General features: G+C 46.1%; 1 protein-coding gene across 2 annotated transcripts in view; it reads left to right on the forward strand.

Moving 5' to 3' along the window:
* Nucleotides 1–12185, forward strand: part of sipa1l3 (signal-induced proliferation-associated 1 like 3) — a 106739-nt gene that overhangs the window by 77265 nt on the left and 17289 nt on the right. For both annotated transcript variants that reach the window (XM_084147488.1, XM_084147489.1), the window contains 5 exons: nt 6120–6277; nt 6370–6952; nt 7339–7437; nt 7515–7690; nt 10946–11200. In XM_084147488.1, the coding sequence (XP_084003614.1) occupies nt 6120–6277; nt 6370–6952; nt 7339–7437; nt 7515–7690; nt 10946–11200 (1271 nt within the window). The remainder of the gene's footprint in view (nt 1–6119; nt 6278–6369; nt 6953–7338; nt 7438–7514; nt 7691–10945; nt 11201–12185) is intronic.

Consider the following 12185-nt stretch of genomic DNA (forward strand, 5'->3'; position numbering starts at 1 on the left):
AGACCAACACTCACACAGCACAGTCTACCACAGCCCACCCTAAACACCTTCAACTACTCTTCTATCTAGTATTGTTGTCTGTTCAATCCCACAGGTGTAGTTACAGAGGTCAGGCACTCTTCCTGATTCTTAAGGGTGCTCAGGGTAGCATGGCCATTGCCGTAGTAGTCTCACAAAAATCCTTTGGAAGTCCGTCTGAGTGTCACCATTGAGTGTCATATCTCAGATTCAGAAGACACATGGCGGACAGAGACAGAAAGGTTGAACTATTTTGTGTTTGTGTATGTGGTTTGTTATACCTCTGTTCTATAGTTTATCTGGCTCAGACATGGACAATTGCAGCTGCTCATGAAATAGAAATATAACTTCTCTCTGCCGCTCTCCCTCTCTTTTAGAGTGTTCCTCTTCAATTCTGTGCCTGTAGTATTTTTATGGATTCTTTGTTCTCTTTGAATGGGCTTTTCAGTCCTGCTAACAGTATCTATGTTCATTGAATACATGCCAACTGTACAGTAACTTTTGCTTGCACCTACTCTACATTACCAAAAGTATGTGGACACATGCTGGTCGAACATCTCATTCCAAAATCATCGGCATTCATATGGAGTTGGTCCCCCCTTTGCCTGTTCCTCTGTTCAGGGAAGGCTTTCCACTAGATGTTGGAACATTGCTGCGGGGACTTGCTTCCATTCAGCCATGAGCATTAGTGAGGTTGGGCACTGATGTTGGGCGATTAGGTCTGGCTTGCAGTCGGCGTTCCAATTCATCCCAAACGTATTCGATGGGGTTGAGATCAGGGTTCTGTGCAGGCCAGTCAAGTTCTTCCACACCGATCTCAACAAACCATTTCTGTATGGACCTCGCTTTGTGCACGGGGGAATTGTCATGCTGAAACAGGAAAGGGCCTTTCCCAAACTGTTGCCACAAAGTTGGAAGCACAGAATTGTCTAGAATGTCATTGTATGCTGTAGCATTAAGATTTCCCTTCACTAGATCTAAGGGGCCTAGCCCGAACCATGAAAAGCAGCTCCATCCCCATGTTCCTCCTCCACCAAACTTTACAGTTGGCACTATGCATTCGGGCAGGTAGCGTTCTAGTGTTGCAACCGAGGACAGACAATTTTTATGCGCTTCAGCGCTCGGCGGTCCCGTTCTGTGAGCTTGTGTAGCCTACCACTTTGCGGCTGAGCCGTTGTTGCTCCTAGATGTTTCCACTTCACAATAACAGCACTTACCGGGGCAGCTCTAGCAGGGCAGAAATTTGACAAACTGACTTGTTGGAAAGGTGACATCCTATGACGGTGCCACGTTGAAAGTCACTGAGCTCTTCAGTAAGGCCATTCTACTGCCAATGTTTGTCTATAGAGATTGCATGGCTGTCTGCTCGATTTTATACACCTGTCAGCAGCGGGTGTGGCTGAAATGGCCAAATCCACTAATTTGAAGGGGTGTCCACATACAGAGCATTCGGAAAGTATTCAGACCCCTTGACTTTTTCCACATTTTGTTACGTTACAGCCTTATTCTAAAATGGATTAAATAGTTTTTCCCCCTCATCAATCTACACACAATAACACATAATGACAAAGCAAAAACAGGTTTTTAGAAATGTTTACACATTTATTAAAAATTAAAAACGTAAATATGACATTTACATAAGTATTCAGACTCTTTACTCATTACTTTGTTGAAGCACCTTTGGCAGCGATTACAGCCTTGACTCTTCTTGGGTATGATGCTACAAGCTTGGTACACCTGTATTTGAGAAATTTCTCCCATTCTTCTCTGCAGATCCTCTCAAGCTCTGTCAGGTTGGATGGGGAGCGTCACTGCACAGCTATTTTCAGGTTTCTCCAGAGTTGTTCGATCGGGTTCAAGTCCGGGCTCTGGCTGGGCCACTCAAGGACATTCAGAGACTTTTCCCAAAGCCACCCCTGCGTTGTCTTGGCTGTGTGCTTAGGGTCATTGTCCTGTTGGAAGGTGAACCTTCGCCCCAGTCTGAGGTCCTGAGTGCTCTGGAGCAGGTTTTCATTAAGGATCTCTCTGTACTTTGCTCCGTTCATCTTTCCCTCAATCCTGACTAGTCTCCCAGTCCCTGCTGCTGAAAAACATCCCCACAGCATAATGCTGCCACCACCATGCTTCACCATAAGGATGGTGCCAGGTTTCCTCCAGATGTGACGCTTGGCATTCAGGCCAAAGAGTTTAATCTTGGTTTCATCAGACAAGAGCATCATGTTTCTCATGGTCTGAGAGTCCTTTAGGTGCTTTTCAGCAAAATCCAAGTGGGCTGTCATGTGCCTTTTATTGAGGAGTGGTTTCCTTCTGGCCACTTTATCATAAAGGCCTGATTGGTGGAGTGCTGCAGATGGTTGTCCTTCTGGAAGGTTCTCCCATCTCCACAGGGGAACTCTGGAGCTTTGTCAGAGTGACCATCGGGTTCTTGGTCACCTCCCTGACCAAGGCCCTTATCCCCCGATTGCTTAGTTTGGCCGGGCGGCCAGCTCTAGGAAGAGTCTTGGTGGTTCCGAACTTCTTCCATTGAAGAAAGATGGAGGCCACTGTGTTCGTGGGGACCTTCAATTCTGCAGAAATGTTTTGGTACCCTTCCCCAGATCTGTGCCTTGACAGAATCCTGTCTCTGAGCTCTACGGACAATTACTTCGACCTCATGGCTTGGTTTTTTCTCTGACATGCACTGTCAACTGTGGAACCTTGTATAGACAGGTGTGTGCCTTTCCAAATCATGTCCAATCAATTTAATTTTGCACAGGTGGACTTCAATCAATTGTAGAAACATCTCAAGGATCATCAATGGAAACAGGATGCACCTGAGCTAAAAAAAATTTCTCATAGCAAAAGGGTCTGAATACTTACAGTACCAGTCAAAAGTTTGGACACACCTACTCATTCAAGGGTTTTTCTTTATATTTTAGTATTTTCTACATTGTAGAATAATAGTGAAGACATCAAAACTATGAAATAACACATATGGAATCATGTAGTAACCAAAAAAGTGTTAAACAAATCAAAATGTATGTTATATTTTAGATTCTTCAAAGTAGCCACCCTTTGCCTTGAAGACAGCTTTGCACACTCTTGGCATTCTCTCAACCAGCTTCAGGAATGCTTTTCCAACAGTCTTGAAGGAGTTCCCACATATGCTGATCACTTGTTGGCTGCTTTTCCTTCACTCTGCGGTCCAACTCATCCCAAACCATCTCAGTTGGGTTGAGGTCGGGGGATTGTGGAGGCCAGGTCATCTGATGCAGCACTCCATCACTCTCCTTGGTCAAATAGCCCTTACACAGCCTGGAGGTCTGTTTTGGGTCATTGTCCTGTTGAAAAACCTATTATAGTCCCACTAAGCGCAAACCAGAGGGGATGGCGTATCGTTGCAGAATGCTGTGGTAGCCATGCTGGTTAAGTGTGCCTTGAATTCTAAATAAATCACTGACAGTGTCACCAGCAAAGCACCATCACACCTCCTCCTCCCGGTGGGAACCACACGCACACACCACACATGCAGAGATCATCCGTTCACCTACTCTGCGTCTCACAAAGACACGGCGGTTGGAACCAAAAATCTCAAATTTGGACTCATCAGACCAAAGGATAGATTTCCACCAGTCTAATGTCCATTGCTCGTGTTTCTTGGCCCAAGCAAGTCTCTTCTTCTTATTGGTGTCCTTTAGTAGTGGTTTATTTGCAGCAATTCGACCATGAAGGCCTGATTCACGCAGTTTCCTCTGAACAGTTGATGTTGAGATGTGTCTGTTACTTGAACTCTGAAGCGTTTATTTGGGCTACAATCTGAGGTGCAGTTAACTCTAATGAACTTATCCTCTGCAGCAAACTCTGGGTCTTCCTTTCCTGTGGCGGTCCTCATGAGAGCCAGTTTCATCATAGGGTTGGTTTTTGCGACTGCACTTGAAGAAACTTTCAAAGTTCTTGACATTTTCCGGATTGACTGACCTTCATGCCTTAAAGTAATGATGGACTGTCGTTTCTCTTTGCTTATTTGAGGTGTTCTTACCATAATATGGACTTGGTCTTTTACCAAATAGGGCTATCTTCTGTCTACCACACCTACCTTGTCAAAACACAACTGATTGGCTCAAACGCATTAAGAAGGAAAGAAATTCCACAAATTAACATTTAACAAGGCACACCTGTTAATTGAAATGCATTCCAGGTGACTACCTCATGAAGCTGGTTGAGAGAATGCCAAGAGTGTGCAAAGCTGTCATCAAGGCAAAGGGTGGCTACTTTGAAGAATCAAAAATCAAAAATATATTTTGATTTTAACACTTTTCTGGTTACTACATGGTTTCATATGTGTTATTTCATAGTTTTGATGTCTTCACTATTATTCTACAATGTAGAAAATAGTAAAAATAAAGAAAAACCCTGGAATGAGTAAGTGTGTCCAAAGTTTTTACTGGTACTGTATGTAAATAAGGCATTTCTAAAAACCTGTTTTCGCTTTGTCATTATGGGGTATTGTGTGTAGAAAGAAAATAATGTAATACATTTTAGAATAAGGCTGTAACGTAAGAAAATGTGGAAAAAGTCATGGGGGCTGAATACTTTCCAAATGCACTGTGTGTGAATGGGTAGGTTATGGATATATCTACAGAGATTCCAAGGCTATCACTCTTAATGAGCATTGGTTCTCAGTTGACCAGCCTGGTTAATTAAATAATGAGTTAGAGGAATAAAATATAAACGATATATGAAAGGTTACACCAAAGACAGTACAGTATGAAGATGGGCAGAAACTGCTTCTACAGTAGAAATCCCCGGTCACACTTGAAGGTGACGTCATGGCGACGTTAGCTAGCATAGCTCATGCACAAAAACACGCCATCATGTCTTGCCGAACTGCGCATGTGCAGACCGTCAAATGAAAGGCACTCCTTCGATATAAAGTTGTTTTTGAAAATAATTCAAACCTGTCACTTTCACAAGGTTGTAGTAATGACAGGTTCAGCTAATTAAGACATTGGCTCCAATCTAGGTTTTGCCTTTACAATTCTAGAAAATGAACAACTAAGGATGAATTTTTCACTTCTCCCACTGTCTGCCAAACCCTGGTCTGTCACGTTTACTTCCAGATGCATTCCCAGAAGTATCGCGATGTTGTGTCTCTGGGTTTGTGGGTGTGTAAACGGTAGAATGGGAGAGAATAGATTAATATTCAGCACACTGACTCCATCCAGAGGCGCAAAGGCCACAGCAGCGACATTTTAACTTCTGCCATGCAACCTCTAGGTGTCAGTGTTGATCACCAATAAACCCTCACTCTGAGAGAGGAGAGGGAGAGAGCTATTAGAAAGTCAGGTAGTCAATATAGAGGAATGGTATGTGCCAGAGACAGGAGGAAGAGAGTCAAAAAGAGAGAAAGAGAAGAGGTGACTGTGACTAAGGGCAAGGACGTAGAGAGGAGAGGAGGACATCCAATTAAATCCGGATCGCAGGGGCCTTTAGCAGTTGTCCAGCCCCAGGCAGAACTCGTGTCTCATGCATACAGAGCTCCAGCAGTACCCCCTAGGGTGTGCGTGTGTAAGCTTTACGCTGTCATATTTAATTGACTCTTTCACACTGCTGCAGAAAGAGTGGGTTGGCAAGCACCGCAATAGACACAGCATGGATTCTGTCACTGTGTGACTGACATTCACACATATTCAATCAAATTCTCAATAGCTACACTCATTGGGAGAAAAATGTAGCATCAGATAAAGATCTGTTTGTTTGCCTCAGCTGTTCTCTCACTGTCTGTATCTGCATCACAATCTCAGACCTACATCCACATAGACTGGGACCAATCTCTATCTCTCTCGCTCTGTCTCTCGCTGACTTTTCTCTAACAATATACTGGTGCGATAGTGAGTCAAGTGAGCTTGTGTGCCAATTCTGTCTGGCTCATGTTAATTTGTGCTCGTTCTGTCTCCCCCGCTCACTCTCCTCCCCTCCCTCCCTCTGCTTCTGTTTGTTTCTCCCTCTGCCAACTGTGTCTTTTCCTCCACACTCGCTCACACACCTTTCTGTCTCCCTCTTCCCACTTTCCTTTTTCCTCCCTCCCTCCCTCCCTCCCTCCCTCCCTTTTTCTCTCTCAGCTCCTGAGGAAGAGGCACATAGGGAACGACATCGTCACTATAATCTTCCAGGAGCCGGGAGCGCTGCCCTTCACCCCTCAGAACATCCGCTCCCACTTCCAACACGTGTTCGTCATCGTCCGCGTGCACAACCCCTGCTCCGACAACACCTGCTACAGGTAGGACCCACACACACCAACTCTCACCATGGCGTCCATTATGCCGTTGTTATTGGTCGATTGTTGATGGTTGTTTTTTCTCTTCTCCTCAGTGTGGCTGTGACGCGTATGAAGGACGTGCCTCCCTTCGGCCCACCCATCCCCAGCGGGGTGACGTTCCGTGACCCTGAAGCCTTCCGCAACTTCCTCTTGGCCAAGGTCATCAATGCAGAGAGCGCTGCGCACAAGTCTGAGAAGTTCCACACCATGGCCACGCGCACGCGACAGGAGTACCTCAGAGACTTAGCCGAGAATTGTGTGAGCAGTACGCCGCTCGACTCCGCGGGCAAACTCAACAACCTCATCTCGCTGGCGTCGAAGAAGAGAGAGCGGGCGCGGGCGAGAGAGGGGGCGGAGTTGGGAGCGGCCGGGGCGGTGGCGTGGCGGGTGCTGGCCCAGGACTTCAGTGGCGGCGGGACGGAGATCTCTTGCGCTCTGGGCGTGTCAGCAGAGTACGTCCTCCTGGCAGACTGCAACACCAAGGAAGTGGTGTTCAACTGCTTCTGCGCCGACGTGATTGGCTGGACGCCAGAGAGGCTGGCGCTGAAGATCTTCTACGGGAGAGGAGACCACATCGCCGTCAGAGTCCCCGAGGGCTTTGCTCAGGACATCAGGGAGGTGGTGCAGAGGTTAAAGGTGAGCAGGTAGAGGTCACAGAGCTGGGGAAGGTTTAACAGATGTATGGTGGTGGAAGAGGCAGAGGGGCAGGGATGAGAGTTCAACTGGATTTTTTTGTAGAAGAAATAGCCTGGGTACCACTTCCCTACATTGTTGCGTAAGACAATTTAAAAGTTTGCTAAAGCAGACAGACAGGCACCCAGACTAAGATGACCGTGATTCTTGCCAAGAGGAGGCTCAAAACTGATTCTGAAACTAAAAACCATGAAAATAGCATGTTTGGCTGTTGGTATATGGCAGTATAATTATGTATTTAATGATGCATTTAAAACCACCAGCCTTTTGAAGCCCTTTTATTTGCTGAAAGCTCCTAAGCTCTCCTCCCTCCCTCCCTCCCTCCCCAGGCGCTAACGGTGGGCTGTGAGACGGTGGATATGACTCTGAGGAGGAACGGCCTGGGACAGCTGGGGTTCCACGTCAGGCTGGACGGCACCGTGGCTGAGGTACTTTTCCATACCATCGAAAAATATTTTTCTGTAAACTCATGTAAAATCCATACATTTAATTTGATCTGCTTTAGGTAGAGGAGTACGGCTTCGCCTGGCAGGCAGGGCTGAGGCAGGGCAGCCGGTTGGTGGAGATCTGCAAGGTTGCCGCCGTAACCCTGACACACGAGCAGATGATCGACCTACTGAGGACGTCGGTCACCGTTAAAGTGGTGATCATACCGCCCTACGAGGAGGGAGGGCCCCGCAGGTTAGTGTGTGTGGGTGTGTTTGTGTCTATGTGTTTGAGTGTGTGTGAAAATGAATGTGTTTCTGTGTTAGATGTCAAAGCATCATCCTGCCTCTAAGGATGTGTTGTAGAGAGAGAAGATTCACAACACACAGCAACACCAACAGAGCTGAGATATGCTGGCCAGACGCCTCTGTTCTGAGGAGAGTTTTGAGTGGGAGTGTGTGAGAGAGAGAAGCGAGAGGCACATGGTCTGAACACGTGTGAATTCCTGGAGGTGCTGAAAGAGGAGAGGGAAAGAAAGAGATGGATAGAACGACGTAACAATCAATAGAATTAATACGCAATTTCCTTTAAAGCTTTCTTATTCCCCTACTCTGTCTGTCCGTCTTGCCTGTGTTTTTCACATCCATTTCCCTCAGCCTCTCATTCTCTATCGCTCTCTTGCTATCTCCCCTTCCCCCATCTCTTTTTTGGCTCCGTTCCTCTCAACCTTTCATCTGAGTATGGGCCTTGAGTACAGTGGGATAATGAGGCTCTGTTAAACACTGTGGGTTTGAATGTTACTGAGATGAATACGCACTGACTACACAGTGTGACTAGTCTCTACTCGATATATAGCCTAGCTTGGGTGCGTCCCAAATGGCACCCTTTTCCCCATTTAGTGCACTACTTTTGATCAGGGCCCACAGGGCTCTGGTTAAAAGTAGTGCATTATGTAGGGAATAGGGTGCCAGTTGGGACGCAGACCGAGTGTGCTGCTCCGTAGTCGGGGTCACACAGAGCAAGCAGGATGTCTGTTCTTGATTGAGTGGGGGTTCCTAAATACAGCAATTGTGCTGCCAGGGCTGTGTGATTGCACAGTGGTTGGATTTCTTTAATGTGTAAGGCAGTTTAATTGTATGACTTAAACCCCTTTGATACACACACACTCTTACGCGCACACACACGCTCACTCCTCCACACACACTACATAATTAGTCTTGTATTTCACTCTTTCTGTTCCTCCCTCTCCCTCCCCCTCTCTCTCTATCACACTCATTTGCTAGAGTGTGCCAGGAAAACAGATTGCATGAGATTAAGGCCTGGAATCTGCAGAAAGAGGGAAAATAAATAAATATAAAGAGGCGATTAATTAAAAGTGCATGCTCTGTGTGAATGAAAAGGGTAGAAAAGGAGGGAGGAGGGAGAGAGGTAGTGTGGGTACAGTAGGATAGCGGAATAGAGGAGCTTGGATGGGAAGACGTGTCTGAACACCTCTTAGGTGGGAGAAGCCAAGTGGGTGGGAAAGAGAAACTGCCTTCACTTCTTCCTCTTTCTTTCCCAATCCCTGTTGGTGCTGTGAACAGGAGAGAGATATAGAGATGCAGTAGAGAGAGAGAGTGTGTGTGTGTTTGCTCGCGGAATGTGTGTGTGAGAGAGAGCCCCAGCTGTCAGGCCGGCCATTGCGATGGAGAGGTCTCTGGAAGTAGGCACTGGTGTTTTCTCTCTAAGGTTGGTACACTGGTGTGTGTGTGTGTGTGTGCCGTACGTGTTCTTATCGAGTGTCTGTATGTGTGAGGGTTGTTTTGTGACTTGACATTGGCAGTTATATTTGTGTGTTTGTGTGGGATCTAGGTTTTTCCTTCCAAGGTTGGTTATTACACTCACTGGTATATATGTATGAGAGTGATAGCGAGACTGTCATGAGCATCATTCTACTCATACAGGGTCTCCTGGTATCTTTCATACAGACAGAGCATGTGATGTTGCCATGTCCACCTCTGTGCTCTGTTTACCTTAGCCTGCAGCAGTAGTAATGGGGTTTGTTTGTTGTTTTCTAAAGCAGTCTGGGGCTTAGTGTGGCCAGACCAGTGTGATTGAGCTTAATCCAGGTCAAATAGTAGGGGACAGATCACACAGAGACACAGACAGGACAATCTGCTCCTGTCCAGCTCTTCTTTCCTTCTCTGCTCCTCCACTCCTCTCTTGTCCACTTCTTTTCCATTACCTAGGCTGTATTCATATTTTGTTTCACTTTCTCCACTTCTCATCTCTTTTCCTCCTTGTCCTCTAATTTATTCATTTATCCTGTCCCTTCACCTCTATTTACCCCCCCCCCTTTCTTTCTCCTCTCTTCCCTTCCCCCCGTCCTCTCCTCGTCTCTTATTTTCCCTCCCTCCCTTTCACTAGTCTGTCCCTCTTCCCTTCTCACCTCTCTGCTCCCTCTCTGTTGCAGCGATGTACATTGTCTTATGTCTGAGGCACCCTTTGCTGTGGCGGTGTGATGCCTCTTTTACCTCCAATAATAGACTTTAGTGATGAAAGATGTATGTGCTGTTTCTGCTCAATGGTTTAGTGAGGATGTTGAGAGGGTAAGCCTGTCATGCTGTGCTGGGTTAAACAGGGATCTATTGCTATTGGTCTCTTGAGTAGAAAATGAGAAGAACACCCCACTGAAACTGATGTTGGTCATTTTTACATCATTGAGGGTGTTCCTTTGAGTTTGCTAATGATTTTCATGTACACTTCATTGTGTTTGGTAGTGCAGTGACTACTAGAAAGGGTCCAGGTCATGACTGTTTAGGGGAAGTTGAAGAAAAGCCTGACATCTCACAGGATCTAATACAATTATTTAACTAGAGTAGTCTAGCCTAAAACAACCATTTCCACATGCCTTGCTTGTATAAACTCAATGCAAATTGACACATCTAGGCTACATACACACAAATAAAAGGCTGACAGAGAGAATCTTTATGAGATTAGAGGTTTATCTTCACGTGTTTCTGTCCAAATGAATACTTCAGCGACAACTGGGTGACTAAAAGGGTCAGGGCTTGGGTTCTATCTGCACACATGCTCAAAGAAACACACACTCACACACTTGACCGAGGCCTCACAGTAGGGGATAGAGTCCTGATGTTGCAGTAATCTGTGTCCCCCCCCCCCCCCCCCCCCATTTCCATGCTGAGGTATCAAGGGAGCTCATTAGTGTTTGTGTGTGTATGCTGTTGGAGGGGGATGCTAAAGGGAATATGCTGAGGGAGAGTATGGAGGAGATTCAGGGTTTTCAACTTTAGTTTGACTGCATTTCCTGTGAGCAAGGTGGACCTCTTATCTGAGTGCTGTGCTTGTGTGTGTGCACGTGTGCGTGCAGAGCCACTGACATTTTGTAAGCAGCTATGACATCTTTCTAGTTGTTGTCTGGTGTTCATGTGTAATCTTCTATGTGAAGGGTGTAGTCTTGCAATACCACTGCAGTACCACTGACTCTCCATTCCCCCTCTCGGTCTGTAGGGGATGTACAGAGGAGTATGAGATGAAGACCATGGAGCAGAAGCCAGAGCCTGAGCCTGTGGCAGCAGGGTACCGGCCCTCCCCTCGTCCCCCTGCCTGGCGCTGGGACAGCCCCCCCGGCCCTCCGGGCCTGCACAGCGCTCCCACCCCTCAGCGCTGGACTCTTATGGTCCCCCCACCACCCCAACCCCGCTCACACAAAGCCATGGTCATGCCCGTCCCATACAGGGAGCCCCAGCACCTCTCCAACAAGAGGTGAGACACTGACGTTTGTTTGGGATTGTTTGCCTTGTGCTTAGGCCCTGGTGTAGTTGCTTCAGTGTCTTGAGCGGGTGGTCCTATGCTTATGGCCTGATGTCATTCTCATAAATGCAACGACAATGAGGTTGTCCTTTTAAAAAAACGTAAAGCGTTGCTGTAGGTGCAGAACATATAAGTGATTCCACATGAAACCAGGACAAAAAATACCATGATTTTGGGGATTTTCACGAAATGTAACACAGAATGGTTCTTTGGGGGAAGAATTGTTTACATATATTTTACATTTGTATCTAAAAGCATAATTGAAAAATAATCAATGATGGCATTTTTATGACATTTTGGCCTTACCCAGGCCTCCTTTAAGACTCCATAATGTTTCATCTGTAGATGCTACAAAGCTAAAATGTGTGTCAAATGAAGCTTTACCGGTTTACTCTGTAATATGAGTAGTATTTTCATTCCAAAAAAGATATATACTGTACCAGTCAAAAGTTTGGACACACCTACTCATTCTAGGGTTTTTCTTTATTTTTACTATTTTCTCATTGTATAATAATAGTGAAGACATCGAAACTATGAAATAACACATATGGAATCATGTAGGAACCAAAGAAGTGTTAAACAAATCAAAATATATTTTATATTTGAGATTCTTCAAAAAGCCACCCTTTGCCTTGATGACAGCTTTGCACACTCTTGGTATTCTCTCAACCAGCTTCATGAGGAATGCTTTTCCAACAGTCTTGAAGCAGTTCCCACATATGCTGAGCACTTGTTGGCTGCTTTTCCTTCACTCTGCAGTCCGACTCATCCCAAAGCATCTCAATTGGGTTGAGGTCGGGGGATTGTGGAGGCCAGGTCATCTGATGCAGAACTCCACCACTCTCCTTCTTGGTCAAATAGCCCTTACACGGCCTGGAGGTGTGTTGGGTCATTGTCCTGTTGAAAAACAAATGATAGTCCCACTAAGCCCAAACCA

The sequence above is a fragment of the Coregonus lavaretus genome (genome assembly GCF_964263955.1).
Source record: "Coregonus lavaretus genome assembly, chromosome: 30".
Taxonomy (NCBI): Eukaryota; Metazoa; Chordata; class Actinopteri; order Salmoniformes; family Salmonidae; genus Coregonus; species Coregonus lavaretus.